The following is a 19633-nucleotide window of genomic DNA, read 5'->3' on the forward strand; positions in this document are numbered from 1 at the left end:
GAAATTCCGTGTTGGGATTGAAATGGAAAAGGAACTGAAAATGTGTATTTTATGGTTTTAAGTTAAGTTTTGTGAATTGCCCAAAAGCTTTGGCTACTAGGCATTACAGAATTGCAATGAATAGAAAGAACAGCCGGTGTGACTATGGCTTTTTATAAAATATGATGCAGCGAAAGTTTAAATGCAGCAGATGGCCATTGGCTTCAAAGGGGATTAGAAAGCATTAGTAGCCATAACACGTAAATGGACCCTTTATCTGATTTAGCAAAACCCATTCTAGTACATCACAACTGTTATGATCAGTTCCAACAAAACTACGACATCACTACAACAAAAACAAGCTGCCGCAACACCTTGGAAACCTTCAACTCATCTTTATTAATTTTCAATTGTTTCACACAGCATTGCCATACCAATGCAGTAAGAAGGTTCATTAAAAATATATTTCTTTATAAAGCTGTAGAACATAAAAGAGAATCATTCATCTATATCATTCTAAATGTATAGTTCTACTCAGTACCACTGTGTGCAGTGCAGTAATGACCTGTTCTGTCCTATAGTTACAATGTAAAGTTAGTAAATGAGTTAAAGAAGTTAGCTGCTGAAATTGGCTGCTAGGAAAGATACTGATCATTCTTCAGAGGTAGAATTCAGATCCTCTTCAGACGCAGGGCAGAATTCAGATCCATGCCATGTATTCTGGAATGTCTTGCAGATGGGAATGTTAGTCCCATATAATTCATCATAATGACATTGTTCATTAGAGAACAGCTGGTCTTCAAGATTTCTGGAATTTTCAGTGCAAACAAATAAATACTTCCCAGGCCTTTGATTGATGGAATGTAAGACCCAGTCTTAGAAGACAACACCTTACATTTGGACACCTTGAGCCGATTTTCTGGGGAAACAAAATACGTAGCATGAAATCCCCCACTGACACCCTTGTTTGACCACCAGACTGCAAACAGACACTTTGATATAGCAGAGATTTCAGGAGGCATCACTTTCTTACCTATCCAAAGGAATTTGTTATTCAAGAAACTTGCTTATCAGTAGAATATCCGCAAATTCAGATGCTTTGGCACATTTTAAAGTGCTTTTCTAGGCTTTACCCCTTAAAGGAAACTTCTGCTATTACAACTAAACTAAAAATATCTTCATGATTAACAAATATAGAACTCCTGTGTTGTACCACTCCTTCTGCATGGGTCACAAAGAACAAGACAGCAAACTTGAAATGGAATTTGGATCATACACCTACTGTAGTGTAACTTCCATTTATCTTTCTAGTTCCATTCTGTAGTTTCCAACTTCCAGTCCCTGAAATGCATTTCCATTTCTTTTCTGGCTTTCCAGTCACCCACATTGACGGTGGGGATGATCTTCTTAGGCTTCAACCACTGGACAAATCGCTTCATTTCAAGAAAGCTGCTGTGCTCACTGTAAGGGATGCCTGCAAACAAGACACCACAGAAGACTTTTTTAGCACAAGGGAAAGACGGCTTGAAGCAAACATTCTAAGTAAACAGTGAGTTGACCTTCAAGCTGCGCATCAAGCTACAATCTGGAAAGAATTATCCAACATTTATCTTTGCAATTAGTTATCAGCCCTTCTTTGATGAAATTAAACTCTCTGATAAGGAGCCAAATCCAAGAAGGCCTTTCTCTAACACAATTAACTTGGGAAGGGCTCAAAGGTTCTTACTAATCCTGTACCCAATGTAAGTAGCTGAGATGAAGAAATCTTTCTGCAGGCAGGTTCCCAGGAAATGCACAGCAAGAATGGGAACCTCTGAGCTACTCCCTAGGAATTCTTGATCCAGCCACAAATGGCTTAGCTGTAATTTCCAAACAGTGATGATGATGTTTAAAAAGAACAAATCATTTTGCAAGCATTAATCTGTTAAAGTATGAAATGTAATTTATTTGTGAATAAACTATTTGACTTTGTTTACATAAGGAGAAAGTAATGGGTTGGATGCAGATTGGCTGTTCCATGAAACAAAGAGTTCCTTGCATACATAAAAGTCATTGGGACCCAATTAAAGCTTCCCTCTATACTCTCATGTCACCTCTCATGTGGCCTCAAAGGGTCCTTCAGTAATCCCAAGCTGGTTTTCAAGAGGCAGAGGTAGAATGGAAAAAGGAGGAATCATAATCTACCACCCTCCCTCCAGTATATGAAAAACTCTACTTGATGCTACCCTGGATCCGACTTATTATGTGAAAGGTTGACCGAAGACAAATAAATGTATTAAATCATATGAAATTATGATACCATATATAGTGATTCTTCCTCTGGTCTGAGGTTGGATATCACCCAAAGAACAGCAACCATTCGAGTAAGTCCACCCAGTGGGTTTAAAAGCCAAAATGTGATCAAAACTTCCACAGAATTTGTTCAAGTGGCTCTGCAAACTCTGTTGATGGAAAACCACAGCTCATTATTCAAAATGTAAAACACATCTTTGCAAAAATGCTATTTTCCAATAAAATCAATGTGGACTAAATAATGTGAAAGAGCTTTGTAGTTCTTGCTAATGCATGATCAAACCTTTCAGAGATAAATGGGAAGCTCTTGTTATTTTATACAACATCCCTACTCTCTACATGTAGTGCCACATACTACTTAATGTAACCAATATTCTAATTCAATTCAATTCAATTCAATTAATAAACCAACTTTAAGCAATTTCTGAGACTCCCTTAATGTGCCCAATGAGATTTCCACTTGCACGAAGGAACTGCAGTCTATTGGACTGCAGGCACTACAATTGAAGATGTATAATGATTTACTACAGGCACTACAATGATTTAAAACAAAGGAAGAAGAAAGGTTGGACAGAGGTGTAAAGAAAAAATAAGAGAATTTTTTCTTTTTATTTTAAAAACGGATGATTCAAATAGGTTGGGCATGTTCATATGTGATATAGAAACGCTAAGCTACTATTGCTGGTGATAAAAGGGGTGGATATAAGTGAGATACCTTAAAGATGGTAAAGAGTTTAGCTTTCGTAAGGAGTTAATTGTATATGATTAGACGATGTTTAAGGTAGATGAAACATTAGCAACTTAGCTGAAAGCCTGTTTAAAGGATATTATAGGTATTAGCTGCCACCAAATAGATTAGCTAAGATGTCTTTAAAGATGTTAAATGAATGTTTCCGACTTTATCTGTAAGTGTGGTAGTGAGGAATCTATTTGTCTACTATTAGAAAAATGAAAAGGTTTTGAATTGTCTAGAAATGTTTAGATTGAACTTATTAGTGAAGAAGAAAGAAGATATTGACTTTCATCCAACTTGGAGATTCTTTCCTTTAATATTGGTTAAGAGAAACAGGACTTTGCAAGAATTGGGTGGACTGATTTTACGGATGAAGGAGAAGGAAGATAGTGACTTCTATCAAATTTGGAATTGCTTTTTTTTTTTTTTCTTATTGGCTGGAGAAACGGGACTTGGTTTTGATCTGAAGATGTCTTCAAGTTATTTTAAATTGATTTGAATATGATTATAGAATGTTAAAAGATATGTAGTAGGGGGCTGACCCAGTAAGTCCAATGTCTATGAGAACTGATGTTTTTAGTAGTAGTTTAAAATTTTAATAAAATTTTGTTAAAAAAAAGAGATTTCCACTTGCACAATATATAGTTTTACTCAGTTTGATTAGAATTTTCTGGGATCTTGCTATGGATTGCCAGAATATCAATGGACGCTTTCTGCTAATACTACTTTCACGCACTGGATAGTTTAAAAATGGTGAAACAAATTTTGTCTGCATTTGTCAGGAAACACAAAACTAAATAAAAGTTTATCTTTGTGAGATCTGTTCCTTATTGGTAATTTTGATGCACAAATAGAATTTCATTGTACATACAAAGACGGCCATTCTCCACTTTGTATCAAACCAGAAGCAGGAGAATTAGCATTAAGGCAGGAAAGGAAGCACAGATAGATTAGCTATTTAGTCCTTGACAAGTGAACCAGCAACAGATGCTACAAATATGCAGCTGACAAAGTCCATTAGGGCACAGCTGGGAAAGATCATTAGAACTCAGAAACTTATATGGATCCAATACATGGGGATGCTAATACCAGTATCAGCACCAGTATTCAGTACTGCTGCAATTCATCCCATGTATCTTCTCTAGGCAGCTGTTTTAAGCTTTATGGATTCAGTACCAGGGAGGGCAACATAAGGAAACTGGAGTGCAGGTAAGAATCAGTGTAAAGGAAATGATGCAGCTTCCTCCACTCCTTGCTCCCTGCCACATCCTTCTTCATCTTCCCCAAAGCCCAGTTGGGTCCTCAGGGTAGCAGCCGCCTGGTTCTTTCCACACTGACTGAGCAGGGGACAGGGTCTGGGCTTGGCCTTCAGAGTCCCAGCTCCAAGGTTACAGGACCCCAGAGCTGGGGTACTGATTAATCCTATGTCCACCCTCCCCACTGATAAGTCACAGAATTGGGAAGTCTTAGAATTGTCCAGTTAGTGATACAAATTGACCAGTTTAACTATTAAGTCTGAAACATATATACACAATACAAATGAGAAAATGGAAATTAAAATTGCAGTCATTGAATTATCTTTTAAACAATGACACTGGTGCATCTGTGGTGGTTTAAAGTTTACCATATGACCCAGTGCAATAACTAGCTCTGTATTTAAGACATGGAATAACTGGAATAAGAGAATTGCTCATAAGGTTGAACCCATTTTGTTATTCAAGTGGATGTAGTATACTCACTTACCTGGGAGTATATTGAATTTATTAGGACTAACTTCTGAATAGACACTATAGAACTTTGCTGCAAGTCCTAACAGCATTTACTTCAAAGGTAAATTCTACGGAAATTAGTTCCCAACAAAACATTGTTAGGCTCAGACTGCCAGTCATAATTTCATAAAGTATTTATGGATATTAGTAACTAAAACCCAATATTTCACAATGACTAATTTTGCCAAACAATGCTAAAAGCTATGTTTTCAAATCAAAAACTAATGATGATTAACAGAACACTAGTTAAAGTGATCTTGAAAGTTAAACTATTCATATAGAAACTGTTGGAAAAAAAACAATGGATATGACCAGGATATTTCACTGTGTAAAAGTTAGGATGCTGTGTATCTCTCATTACATTGAGAAGGACTACAGTTCAGTGGTAGGACATATGCTTTGCATGAAAAATGTCCCAGATTCAGTAGATGGCATCCTTTGGAATGACTCAGAAAAAGTCCTGTCTAAAAACATAGAGAGCCACTACCACTTAGCATCATCGTAAATGAGTCAACAGGACCATCCCAAGTCAGTTAGATGCTCTGACTCAGGCTAAGGCACTGTGCTATGTTCAATTTACCGATAAGCAAATGGTGACATGAGCCACTCCAGCGACCAAATCACTATTTCTGAAGGATGAATCCATGTTAACGAAAGGAGAGTTGTCGTCATGTGGTGCTGTGTATGAAGACATGTAGGCACACTTCGATGTTGAATCAATAAATACTCTATGATACAAAGCAAAGTTTGACCACATTTCCTCCCCTTTGATGGTATTAAAACAAAATATAAAAAAGAATAGTATCTCAAATGGTGCCAGTGGGAATGTTATTGCTAAATAATTTTGGAAACTGCATTTTATCCAGTTTTGAAGCAGACTGTAATTTTAATTCATCATGCATCCTTTTAGGTCTGCAGGTAATGACTTAGATGATACATCCATAAATAACTATTAGCCATGGGACTTGATATTCAGTAGCAAATAATTCAAAGAGGCTTACAAGGTTCTCCTCCTCTCCATTTTATCCTTTCAGCAACAACCCTATGAGGTAGGTTAGGATTTATGACATGGTAGCTTCCTGTCAAGCAAGCAGATGTAGAAGAAACAAAACTAGGCAGTTCTGAAAAGTTATTTCTGTTTTGCTATAGAAATAGCTTTTCAGCCCCACTTTCTGTATCCACTGTTGCTTGTATAATTCCTGGCATGCTGAGAGGTACATATGAACTTCAAACCACATAAATGAACCAAGCAATGCTAATGAAAAACTAGACAGTACCAGTGTGTTTGTAGTTGGGATTAGAAATGGAAGGCTTGGTTTACCACAGTGGTTTACCACAGCAGCATAATATCAAATTTCAAAATCCCATTTACAGCCAACAGAGCTACAAGGCAAGTGTGTTATCATAAGATGCAAACAGCATATCCCAATATTCTATCAGCAGATGTCCCTAAAACTATTCCCTGTGGAGAACATTTCTTTTCATCCTTTGCTACCTGTTCATAATTAATCTCAGCCATTTATTATCTGATTACATTCCCAATAATGAACCATGGTGCTGAGCAGGCTCAGCAGTTGGGGGGGGGGAAGGGTATGTGGTGATCAGCATTCCAAATGTGACAGTCAATAACCACATGCTGGAAAATGGGCACAAGAGATCGGTTGAAAGTCCACTGCCACAGTCTGAAATTCCTCATACTTCTGCAGGGTGACTGCATGTTCTGTATACATTTGCAGGTTGTACTAATAGGCTCTACTTTTCCCAATTTTATCCTGGTTTTTCTAAAACTCTGAAATAATTGGAAGGCAGAAGGAAAGGCTGAAAATTACAACATCTTGGTAGTTACCAGGAAAGAGAATATAGAGTTTACAAAAAATACTTCAAAAAAAGACCCACATGTTCTTGAAAGAAATGCTTATTCCATGAAGCTGCATTAAAGAAAACACATCCAGTGAATTACACTAATAGCTATTAGACTTCCATTACTCCTTGTCCTGGATGGGTTGTTAGTTACCAAAAAAGCGCTAACCAAATATGATAGGAGTAAAATGACAGCAGTGTCTCAGCCCCAGCTGGTCTTAATTTGGTATGCTAAACTCAAGTGGAAGCTTTTAAACTTACCTTAAAATTAATTTGCATCATAGACATGAGGTGAAGCAAAGTATTATTCCAGTCAAGGGTGATGAGGGAATTTATTGCTGCTGATTCCAGGCACTGCAGTGTTTTATATTTCTCTTGGGACATGCTTACTTTTGAGCCCAGAACTTCAGCAATAGCTACACAATTAATAGGAAAAATAATAACATTACAAAAACAGACCCGAGCAAAGAAAATAAGAGATAGACAAAACAACCCTTTAATTGACAATATTATAAGAACTTTTTTGGGGGGGGGGGTAAAATTCCTTTCTGTGCTCTGTTCCTGGCAGACTAAAAACTGAGTGACACAAGCTAATCCAAAAGTTCTAGATAATGAAGTTTCATAGGAAGTTAGACTAAGTTAGCAGAAATTCCACCAGATCCATCAGCTTCTTTCACTGGCTGCATGTCCACCCACTTGTTTAAAGATAAACAATAAAATTTCTGGAAAACAGTAACAAAGTCTGATTTCTTCAGTCTAGAAACTTAAGAATTACAGTCAAGATTTCTCTAAGAGAAAATATAGCTATTATAAAATATTCCAATTCAATGAAGAAATTTAATATTTCATTTAGAAGCTGGCAGTTTGTATATGTTGCTTTAAAGAGGAGACCAACTCTTTCATTACAACCTTTTTGAAGAGTGATCCAATAGCACTAATTCCTCCTTAAAATATTAAAAGCTATATCTGCCTAACTGATTAAAATATTCATTTAATAGAACTTTATAGTTTAAAAGTGCCATGATTTAAATAAAGGCTATGAAAGGTTTCAGGAAGTGGCTGAAAGATTCATTTAGTTACAGGGAATAGTTCTCAGTAAGTGTTGACATGTACATTTCAACTGTTTCCAACTGGGCATAGAAATAAAATTACATTGTATTTGGAAACTTAATGCACATACCAAGAAGCTGAGGTTAAAAGTTATTACATTTACAAGGTTATTTTTACTGCTGCAGCATTTTAAAACTGTAGTATTACTAAAACAGGACAACAATTAACAATCAGTTCATGTCATCTGTTGTTACATCTCTCTATTCTACATCAAGAAGGCTCATGTGTTCAGATTTAAGTACTTTACAAAAATGCTGCAATCCTTTAAAAAGTTATTTTTTCCAGAACAGATTATTCTGACTGTTTGTCCTGAAATACATCAAGCATGGAACCTCTTAACACCGTTTCTGTACTTGAGAAAGGGTCACTCACATACCTAGAAAGACCTTTTCTTTTCCAACAGAATACGTGCCACAAACAATTAAAGTACGTGGGTTTAATGTCACTGCCTCAAAGGCAGTATTGACAGCAAACTGAATCACTTCTTGCTGGGAAGGAAAAGTATACTCAGGACTGCAGTATCTAAGAGATGGAAAGAGAACAGATTAAAGGATACAGTACTTTATCCAATGGCCCTTTACTCCACTGAACTAAGATGGATTCCTATGGAGTGAGAAAGAACACAATGGCATCTGCTACAAGTTTTCCAGCCACTGCATTTCTTGGGGTGTAATGCAAGAGGCAAAGTACTATATATGGAACAGGTACTTGAGTGATTTGTTCTGTTATAGGAAAGGGAACAACAGAGTAAGTAAACATGGTACGGAAATAATGGGAATTCCTTAGCTCAGCTTCACAAGCATCTCTTATTTTATAGGATAGCACTCAGCATGCTGCTGTGGGATAAAAATAAGGCACTGTATAGTTTAACAGTATGTTTGTTTATGTTTTTACAAATCAAGGATATACATGTTTCATTAAGGAAATATAACTTACGTTGTATCTAAATAAAGAGTATGAACTTTCTGGCCAATCAGGAAAGGATTGCACTCCATAGAAGGATCTGCCCTGAAGTCTCCTGTGTGTAATATAACTGTCCCATTTGTAAGGATAAAAAGAATCATTGCTGCACCAGGACAACTGCCAAGGAAGGATGGGGGAGAAAAGAAAGAATAAAAAGATGTTTTAACTTGTATCCACAAAGCTCCAAAAATGAACTTTGGCAACAGGTTTCTGGTTCATGACATCGTATTATACATTGGCTCTGTCAAAGATACTTACTGATTAGCATCAAGCAACACTACTTTGATGCCATTTATTATGCATTCTCTATCCATTGGCAGGATATGGATGAACTGCTCTTGCACATTAAGTTTTCTCTTCACCAGGTTTCCAGTTATCTGAATAACAGAAAGTGTTTAGCACTAGTACACTGTGTTTAGCACTTGTATTATCAGCTCCTTAAGTTTTCATTTGCCAATTATGCAAAACACAGAGAGAGAGAGAGAAACTAAGCAAAGTATCTAATGTTTTAAGGGATGACATATCATGGAAACTGTTTTTCTTGTGAGCTAACAATTTTCCAATCCTGCTACCTATTGGCTATTAATGAAAAGAGTTCTATTCAAAACATATTAATGTAAAAGCAAAGAAAAAAAACAATATTCAGCTGCAATCAGAAAACTATTGTCCATTATGTTTTCTGCTACATGTTCTGCAAGACCTAATACAAGCTTATTTCCCTTTGACAACAGATGTGCCAGATACATAGTAAATTATAAACTTCCTTTATGAATTCATATAATTCCATTTCAGTTTGTGATTCAAAACAACCTGGTGAGTAGGTCATGAAAATCTGTCTGTATCTTTGAAGATAAATTTGAGTGTCATGATTGAATAACTGTATCAATATAAACTATAAGTAGAAGTTTGGTTAGGCCAATGAGACAGAAAGGGAGCTGGATACCTCAGCCTGATGCAAGCAGTGATTTGGAATGAGCTTTCTTTTTTAATTTTTATTTTTTTTTTCTTTATACTACTTTACAGTTCAAAGCTCTTGGCATTCCAAATGTTTGGCCATATTATAGTCTGGAGATTGCTTTATCGTCATTAAGTAATGAAGATACAGGTACTAATTTAAACTTGAATCTATATACAATGGTGGGACAAAAATGACAAATATTAGCCACCACAGATTCTACTTTTAGAGCATCCATGCACACTAGTTGAGCTCAGGTGTAGATAAAGGCTGACTGAAAACCTGCACGTAAAGCCACAAGAGACAGGTCAAAGCAGTGTATATGAGAAGGGCCCTACATTTTATTCTCTCCATTATATGACCAACTGGGAACTGGTGAAGTCTCTTTAGGGAATGCAGAGCTTACACCATTGAAAGCCATGGGACAGTACAACCTTGCTGCAGGACATTTGGCATGAACTAAAGAATGCAGTTTGTATTCCCAGTAACTCAAGTGAATCTTGTAGCTTATGAATACTTTTAATGAAAAGAGAAATAAGGGATCAATCCCAGAATATCTGGTGATTAAAAAAAACCCTCTATGGATTCTACACAATTCACCATACTATCAAAAACATGGTTTGTTTTCTCTTCCCCTGATGCAGCTACCTTTTTATTCCAAGCCATTTTTTCATTTTCTTTATACATTCCTAGATTATGTGGATTAGTACATTATGTGTAGGCCACAGATGGAAAAATTACACAGCAAAAATATTTCCAATAGGGATCCTATGGGCTGGCTACTCTAATATAAAAGACATTGTGTTCTCTGCAATATGCTGTTTTCAAAAACTTTCCTCTTTTCCCCACTGTTACACTTCACTATTCCACAGTCTCCAATTATATTGTTTTTATATTATTATTTATTTATTGTTGTGAGCCACCCCGAGGCTTCGGCGAATGGGGTGGCACAGAAGCTTTCTAAATAAATAAAAATAAAATAAAAAATACTGGAGATGGGATGTGGTAGCGAAGAAAGCAATGGCATGGGCACCTTTGGAAAAAAAAACACAAGCAAGTGAAGATTGGTATAAGAAATTCTGATAACTCCTGTCTACCATTTGTGCTGACGCAGCATAGATAAATGTCAAAATAAAAAAAAAATGTTTGCCCAATTGAGCTTGAGAATTAGACACGCCATTTTGGTATCAGTATTGTGTACTGCACAGAAATCCACAATAAACATACCTTATTGCAATATATTGGGAACGTAAACTTTTTAGTTAGTCCACCATAATGATCAGAATGGAAATGTGTGAGGAAATAGCCCATGCATCCTTCAATTTCTCCATACTGGAATGCATCTACTACAAATCCAGTTCCTATAACAAACCAATACAAGAACAGTCAGTTAGCTAATAGGTTTATCAATTCCAGTGCATAACTAAGGGCACAATCCTATGTATATTTCAGTCATACATAATTTCCAGCATGCCCCAGGCAGCCAAATGGCTTTTCCTATCTAAAAATGCATAGTATTGCACCCTAGTACTGGTAACAAGGGTTTTTAAAAGTCTAAATAGAAATAAAAGAAATTTAATCATTATACCCTAAAGCCATATTTTTAAAGTAGGCCATAACACAATGGTGAACTGCAATAGCAAACACTATCTGTTTCAATTCTCCCATTTTGTAGGACTGCCAAGATCAATATTTGCATTAATGTCTTTTCCTATGGATAGTGTGTTACCTATTTTAGTTTCTCTTCTTTACACTTCCTGAATTATACCTCACCCACAAAATACTATCATTTCAAATGGAAAAAGAAGGTTTTTTAAGTGAATTAGATATGCATAATAAAAAAATTCCACTGACATTATTTAACTCAGTGGGATTTTAACACAGAACCCCAGATTCTGTGTATGGGTCTCAAAAGCAGAGACCGCAAGCATCAGAGACACAGAATAAAAGTTCAAGTGACTGTGAAATTAAAGAACATGGGCTAAGGAGACTTGGGGAGAATTCAAAGAAGGGGGGAATAGTTTCCAGTTTTGGGTACAAGAGTCAAATTCATATAAATCTATATGAAATTCATCAACTTAACCATGTCAGATAAGTAACCTTGAAAATGTAAGTTATACTACATTTCGTATGAACTGTTTTGTTTTGTTTTTTTCATATGTGATAACTTTGCAGTTATTTGACAACCTGAAGAGTTGAGAAGACTGGAAAACTAATTGAGGGCAAATCCTAATGACTGAAGCTCAATGGGATTACTTTTGCACATACATGTATAGAATTTCAATGCAGAACTTCAGGCGGGTAAGAGCAGCATGTTGAAGCACTTACCACACAATCTTGTGAATGTCTACTCAGAAGTAATCCCATTGCAATCTCAAGGACTTACTCCATGGAAAGTAGACATAGGACTGTAGTCTGAGTAAATTTCAAGTTCAGAAATGCAGTTTAATAGCATGCTCTTTCTTAACTCCTTTAATTTTTAAACATCTTTCCTTTTGTCCAATTCTTCCAGAAAACAAACTAATATTTGCTGCACACTTTCCCACAATATTAGATCTATTCTGGGCACTTGTATCACATTTTTAAAAAGTATCCACATTTCTACATTTTACGTCCTTAAACATTTTCATTTTGCATTTAACTCATATGGGTTGAAAGCCATAGATTTTTAAAAACAACATTTCATATATTATTAACTGATTTTTTTTATACTTCATGGGAAAATTTAGTGACATGGGGGTAAGAGACGCATCCATAATCAAATATATAAGGCCTGCTACCTGGTATCTTCTTATAGAAGGGACACTGTTTTTTTCTTGTTCCTTCCTCAGCAGGACATGACTCTTTAAATTTTTTTCTCCATCTTCTGTGTCCACCAGATGTGGGATCTGCAGGTCTGGCATTCTTGCTTGAACTTTCTGTGATTGCATCTGAGTCTCCCACAGATCCTTCGGCTTTCCTCTTTCGAGAACTGGGCTTTTTTCCGGCAGCAGTGGATGGAGTTGAAGTCTGTAGTCCTGCACAAGGACTTTTCTTCGGGCTACTCTCCACCTTTGCTTTGGGTTGCAACCCAAAGAAAACACCAATATCCATTTGTTTTAATTCCTTGGTGGGAATTGTTTGCATTCCAGTGTTTGCAGAAGGAACACACTGCAATGTTTCAGAGGTTGCACAAGGAAAAACAGGCATAGCCATGCTATTACAAATGTTTCCTTCCTTTTTTATTATTGAGCATGAATTATTATAAGCCAATTTGTTTCCACCTGTACCAGTAACAGTTCTAGCTTTTCTATCTAACCTACTATTGGGTTCCTTTTCAGTATCCCTTTTGTTAAGTAGGAGAGGCATAATACTGTCTTCTTTGGATTCTGAAGGCACTACTTTATTCTTAGAGATCCTATTATACTCATTACAGTTGCCCCACCCACATTCACCTGTCCTAAAAGTAGAAGAGCTCTGTTCCAGCTCTTCCTTCGTTCTTTTACATTCAACAGGGATAGTGAAGATTTCTGTGGGATGTTTCATCTGATCAGGATGATTCTTTGAACAGCACACTCTGCTGAGCATGTTCCCTTGGGAGAGAGGCCAAGAAATTCCATCTGCACTTTGGATGGCTTTTGATGTGTCACGAGATTCCATGTTTGCTTTGCAAGCTTGTATGATTTTAAGATTGTTATGCTCAAACTCCCTCAATTCTGAAGCACAAAGTGGTTTATTTAATATGAAACATTCATTTCCACCATTCCTTTCTTCCAGTTTTTCAATATCACATAATGGTTTTCTAGAACTTTTCATCTGTGCTGCTGCCACCATTGCTGTACTCTCTTCCACCTCCTCCTCCTCCTCCTCTGTTTGTATAGCCTCTTCATCTGTATTAAGTGGAGAGTAACTAATGTCACAGTCACTTAACTCAGCTTGTGAAACGAACATATTTAATCGATGTGAATCATGCTGACTGTCCAGGTCCTCACCACTTTCATACTCTTGAGACAGAGGAACAGAGCACTCAACCTGTTTTGTACTATTTATAGACTGTATTCCACGCTCAGATCCATTAATATTTTTCAAGGAGGACGCCTCTATGTTGGTTATGATCATAGAACATGTAGCTTTTGAACTCTGCTTTGGAAACTGTTCCAGAGGTTTCTTCATATCCTGGGAGTTGTTCAGATCCTCTGTCTTCTCAGATTCAAAGCTATTACAGCTGAAGGATGGAGCAGCATCGGACCTATAGAGGTTGTTCTCTGTGCTTGATGAGGAGAATTCAGCAAAGTATTTTCCTGCTCTGCTTGCTGCAAGAAGAAAATGGCTATAATGTTTGTAATGAGAAGGAATGGTTGAAGTACAGAGCAGACCATCAGGACACTCTGAAAAGAAGAAAAGAAAAGAGAAGGGAACCATCAGTACTGAAGGAAAAACACCCACATTTTAGTACAATTCCATATGGAGTACCATGGCTTCCAAAGACTTTAAAAAAATGTTTCTGGACAGTATCTGATTTGTAGGAATCTATTATATGGATACTATATGGAAGACTTTGATTCCATATGGTGCTTTTCAATATGAATCAAAAGACAAAAGAAATACCTAGTTATTCTGAGTTATACTAACTTGGTCTGCATATGATGCTAACCTATGGTTTATTTAATTAATGGCTTGTTGTCCTACCCAGGATTTTTCTGGCAGATAATTGTATAAACTATGATTTGCTTTCTTATTGCTTTTTTTAATTAGATTGTTTCCCTTGTCCATCACCTGCTTCCTTCCTGTATCCCAACTACCTTTATAGCATTTTACACTGGTATGTAGAGTGCTTTTTTATAGCTCTTGGTAGCCTCCTCTGTTGCTTGGCCAAACAACCCCCATGGGGTTCCTTTCTGGGTTGTTCATGATTAACCGTTGTCTGAGTAGAGTGGCTAGGTTCACACATCATGGCAGTCCAGAATGCAACAACCTACTCCAGGGTTTAGTGTTACGTGCAAATGCTAAGGCAAAATTCTTAGGCCTGGGTTAGGTTTGGGGTTCGTAAGCTTCTTGGGATACAATCCTATGCATGTTCATTTAGAAGATATTCCTGGCTGCTTTAGGACTGTTTCTGTCTAAACATACATAAACATGCACCCTTACTTAGTAAAACTTCATTTGAAATGAATTGAATTTCACTCCAGAACTGGGTTATTATAACCCAACTTGTCAGCTAGTTTTAAATTAACGTTTTAATTGAAAACTTTCCAACTGCCACCATTCAGCTTGATCAACTATTTCCTTAGCCAGAAATGAATGTAGCAGATGCCATTAACAGTCTGCCCTAGATACAGGCTGGCACTGTAGCTTTGAAGCTACTGCCAGAATTGTATAAATAAATCATAATATTTGGAACTTTGTTTCAGTTGGTAGTTAAGTACTACCTCTTTGTTACCAGCCAGGAGGCTGTAACTGATAATTTTGTTCTCTAAAATTTGATATATAGATTTACCTTATGAAATAATACAATCCTTTCATCTGCCATTCCAATCTTCAGTCTAACCTACATTTTTAGAAGCTGTTTAAAGGCCACTTTATTTACTTGAAAGTAGGGCTGCTGTCTTTAATTGGGCCTGTCTTGTGTTTTGATAGCTGTCTAACACAGAAATTTTGTAGGGAACCATATTACTGACGTGGGAATAAGTAACAGAAATGCACCCTCTCCCCACCTACTACCCAACTGTACCTTTCTTGGCAGCTCTAGAACCATCCAAACATTCTGCAACGTGCCACCGAGGTGTCTGAATCAACAACAAAGAGAATGGCATCTGGCAACTTGGACAGTATCCTTCATAAACTGCTCGTGCCTTTGTAGTGCTTTGTTCTTTCTGTTTTTTCTTTTGTTTGCTTGAAGTTAAGTCTGCAAGATGCTCATTACTGGAAACTCGGAAGTGTAGATCTGATTTTAAGGGTACTGAGCTAGCTCTCTGTCTTGGCTCTTTTTTTGTCTTCTTAGGGATTTCCTTTGCTTCTGATATTTTCCTATTTCTGCTTGTTTGTGGCTTACCATTTTTGTCATCTGTTTTCTGTACATTTGTACAGATGGCTTCTGAATGCAAACCTGGTGACTTTAGCTTCCTAATAGATTTGTACTCCCAGATGTCCTTCTCTAAGAGTTCATCTTCAGACATGATAATCCAACCCCTGCCAAGAAAAACTACTTCAAAGTTTATAATAGTGTGATACTATTAAATGTATAGTATTCTTATTATGCTAGCTTTTGCCTTCTTGATGTGTATGACAAAGGCAACTAAAATCATTAAACCATTTTAAAAAATCAGATTGGTCCATACACATATTAAAATCATAAAAGTAGGTTTTAAGAATCTGAAATTTCTGCTTTATAAAAAGCTCTGGATTTTTTGTTGTTGTAAAATGAATTACATTTAAAAACAAAGTAAAGTGCACATGGAAAAGATATTCTTTCTTTGTCTACTGATCCATCCATGAAGTACATCTTTACAAGCCACAGCTTATGGGAAGATTGCTTAGAAGATATCAGAACTGTTCCACTGACTTTTTTTGCTTTCTTCAATGCTCCTGAAATACAGATTAATACAAAATAGCAAGATTAATTCTACAATCCCTCACTTAAATGCAGTATAAAATATCCAAAAGTATGGCTCTCTCTTATAGAGCTTAATGTGTTTAGGCAGCTTAAAGACTAACATTTGAATGTGATACTTTGCTGTTGGCCATTATTGAGAAAGAAAGAACAAATTTCAAAGTAATTTTTCACACACAAGTGTAGAATTTACCATTTATCAGCAATTTGAATTAATTCAAGTAGGTTTGGTTAAGACTACAGATTTGTCTCTCACTCTGTTGAATAAGCACCGCATGATCAGGACGACTGAATTCTTACTCTTATAAATGGCAGCCATTGATATCTTGCTTGCATTTGAAATTTGCACAGAAATTTATTGCACAGAAATAAACATGCTTAGGACTAGGATGTAAATATCACTGAACACAGAATCTAGGCAACATTTAATTTTAAGCAAGACCCTCTGTGGCCCTGTCCTAGAATCTGTTTGTGGTGTTAGTGTCAGTGAAAACTGTATCGGGGTGAAACAGAAAGTTCATTCCAAGCAAGTGTTCAAAGAAGTTTCTGTAGGCTTAAAGAAAAAGCCAGATTTGCAAGATATAGCTAATCCTGATTCAGTAGTCTATACAATTGAACTACAGGGATAGGGAACCGGCTGCCCTCCAAACTTTTGGAGTCCCATCAGCTCCAAAATGCCCTGGTTAGCACAGCCATTGATCAAGAGTGATGGAAGTTGTATTCCAACAGCATCCAAAGGTCAAAGGCTCCTGCTCGTATTTTCATATTAGTGAAAATGAGGAATACACGAAAAATATCCTGACATCAAAATGATTAAGAAAGCAGCAGTTGGATTTGTGAAGTCCAAGAGGAATACCCGGTATATCCGGGCCGCTTTCATATTTCTAAGTACTGCGCTTAGAGTCTGGACTAGGGCCTCTTCTAAATGAATAGCCCGTCTGCTCAAGAGAGAGGAAGCCCCATCAGCGCTTCTGAGACACCAAATAAGAGTGCAAGCTATTTTTATCCCCCATTTCTCACACATAGGAAGCATCCCCATCCCAGATCTCACTCACACCTTTGAGGCCAGCACCGATTTCCATTCTTCCATTCTTCCATTCCCTCCTTGACAGCTGTTACCGCCTCCGCCTCCTCTATCTTTCTAACACGTTCTCTGCTTTCGCAACTACCCAGCTCCTTATTGTTTCCGTATTTTTTAAAAAAAGCTTGATAATATTTTGTAAAATCATAAACCCATTTTTAAAGTCTTCTTTTGTTTATTTTTCCAGTTATAACGGTCATGTTTATTTCTTCCGAATATGCTGAATCAAAATTACAGTTGGGTATCTGTTGCCACATGTGTGATTCTAGCTGCCTTCAAAACTACTTCAAAAAAAAAAAAAACCAAGGAAGATAACTATTCAGCTTGAGATCTGTTCAGCTTTGTTTGTAGTGAAGCATTGCTAAATTATTTTTCCACGTGCAACGGTACCTTGTCTTTTATTTTTAACTACACCATACAGAATCGACTGTCGAATGTGCTGAGACTGAAACTACAGCGTAGTAAACAAAGCGGATTCCTTCTAGAATTCCCTTTAGGGAAGGCGGGAAAATGGCGGCGCTTGGCGGCTTGGTCGGCCTTTTATCCACACAATCCGAGCTGGACATTGCGCTTGAGGATGCGACGACACCCCAGGAGAAGGAAAATCTGGTATATCAGTACCTGCGAAAGGTGGATACCCGGGAATGCGATCTGAGAGTTCCCGAATTCGGAACAGGTGAGCTGAGCTGTGAATTTGGCTAAAGTGCCAGAAGGAAGCATGGACGAGGGCGTAGCTTCTTATCAAAACACTCCCCGATCCCGACTCCTTGATTGCATCCTCAGCCTCAGTTGATGAGTCTTACTTTATCCGCCGTGTCTCCATCGTTATTTAGTTATTTGATTTTCTGCTTGTCGGCATGGTTTCATTCTCCAGAAGAACTCCGACAGGATAGCATTGCTCGCTTCTGTCATTTGAGTCCTATGAAAATCCACATTATGCAGATAAAAGGCGAAGACAGATTAATTAGGAAAACATACCCAGTAGTTACGACACCTTTTATTGCAACTGACTAACATGTCAAAATTCTAGGGAAATTTCTGGCTTGATTTGATCTAGGACTCACTTGTTCTTTTTCCTGGTCCAGGATATTTGCAAAGCTTTCCTGCAGAACCATTTTTTGAACACATCAATTTTCTTCCTGTCAGCTTTCTTCAGAGTTCAGCTTTCACACCCATAGATTCTGATTGTAAATACATTAGTATGGATGATCTTGACCTTGGTCTCCAGTAAAATGTCTTTGCACTTGATGATCTTTAATAGTTCCATCATTGCTGCCCTTCCAGGTCTCAGTCTTCTTCGACTTTCTGGGCTATGGTCTCCTTTTGAATTGATGACTGAGCTGAGATTGTGAAATACTTCACAATTTCAATTTCTTCATTAAAGTTGTGTAATACTTCTGTGGACAGGATTTTTGTTGTCTTTAATATTCAACTGCAGCCCTGCTTTAACACTATCTTCTTTCATTTTATCAGGAGTAATTTCAATTTATTACTGCTTTATATCTTAAATTAGTGATGTTCCTTATGTCATTTGTCACTCTTTCCTTTGGTCCTTTGAGAGCGTAATTTGAACAGGTGGCTTCCAAACAAAGTCAATAAATCATCATTCAGCTTTTATTATGGTGTGAACAGATAGGGAGATAAAATACATGCTTGTCTGACACCTTTATCCATGAGAAACCATTATTTTTCTCTGTGTTGTTTCCTAACTGTAGCTTCTTGTCCATGATACAGGTTATGCATCAGGACAAATAAGTGCTGAGGCACACCCATTCATGCCTTCTCATGATTCACAAAACAAAGGCATTGCTGTAGTCTATAAAGCGTAGACTGATATTTTTCTGAAATTCTTTCATGTGCTGCAGTAGCCAACATATATTTGCAGTATAATGTTTCTTCCTTTTCAGAATCTAGCCTTTTTCACTCCATACGGAGTACTATTCTTTGTTGCAACACTTTGATCATCAGTTTGCTTGTGTGGGAGATTCATGTCCTATGATTCCTGCAGTCTTTTGCCTTTCCTTTACTGGATACTGAACATTTTCAATCTGTGGGCCATTGTTTTGTTTTCCATATTGGCTGACATCTTGTTAGGATTTGGACTAGTCTACTCTAGCACAGCAGTGCTACTCTAGTGGGCAGGCAGTTGCTTCACTGAACTGGAAAAAAGAAAGGGGGAAGCTACCTGAGGCCATTCCCAGAGAAGTGTCTGAGCCAATAAGGAAGAGGCAGGAGCACTGTACTCTGAGATTGATTCAGAGCCATGCGGACTGGTGGGATACTGGCTGCCATTAGATAGAGA

At 37.2% G+C, this 19633-nt stretch overlaps 2 protein-coding genes across 3 annotated transcripts in view; one reads left to right on the top strand and one right to left on the bottom strand.

Moving 5' to 3' along the window:
* Window positions 1–354: 354 nt before the first annotated feature.
* Window positions 355–17850, bottom strand: DCLRE1A (DNA cross-link repair 1A). 2 transcript variants are annotated; one of them, XM_044439260.1, is made up of 11 exons: window positions 17722–17850; window positions 15372–16225; window positions 12442–14028; window positions 10889–11022; window positions 8965–9083; window positions 8680–8823; window positions 8120–8265; window positions 6895–7049; window positions 2279–2420; window positions 1262–1453; window positions 355–898 (listed from the first exon to the last, which is right to left on the bottom strand). In XM_044439260.1, exons 2-10 carry the CDS (start codon window positions 15814–15816, stop codon window positions 1287–1289), a joined length of 3039 nt encoding a protein of 1012 aa, XP_044295195.1. In that variant the 5' UTR covers window positions 15817–16225; window positions 17722–17850; the 3' UTR covers window positions 355–898; window positions 1262–1286. The 2 variants fall into 2 exon arrangements, with proteins under 2 accessions (XP_044295195.1, XP_044295204.1); XM_044439269.1 differs by lacking the exon at window positions 17722–17850 and adding an exon at window positions 17308–17366.
* NHLRC2 (NHL repeat containing 2) overlaps window positions 17809–19633 on the top strand; it is a 38838-nt gene continuing 37013 nt past the window's right edge. Inside the window, exon 1 of the mRNA XM_044439280.1 lies at window positions 17809–18007. Within this exon, the coding sequence (XP_044295215.1) occupies window positions 17842–18007 (166 nt within the window). The 5' untranslated portion in view covers window positions 17809–17841. The remainder of the gene's footprint in view (window positions 18008–19633) is intronic.

Source organism: Varanus komodoensis, unplaced genomic scaffold, assembly GCF_004798865.1.
Source record: "Varanus komodoensis strain SLA01 unplaced genomic scaffold, ASM479886v1 scaffold1, whole genome shotgun sequence".
Taxonomy (NCBI): domain Eukaryota; kingdom Metazoa; phylum Chordata; class Lepidosauria; order Squamata; family Varanidae; genus Varanus; species Varanus komodoensis.

Bases quoted from the DNA above. Each gene is read 5' to 3' on its own strand.
- DCLRE1A (XM_044439260.1), bottom strand. From the start codon at position 15,816: ATGTCTGAAGATGAACTCTTAGAGAAGGACATCTGGGAGTACAAATCT. The intron at 11,023-12,441 runs GTAGCAGGCCTT...GGTTTGTTATAG, and splicing joins CTTCTATAAGAAGATACCAG to GAACTGGATTTGTAGTAGAT. The intron at 7,050-8,119 runs GTATGTGAGTGA...TTAATTGTGTAG, and splicing joins AAAAGAAAAGGTCTTTCTAG to CTATTGCTGAAGTTCTGGGC.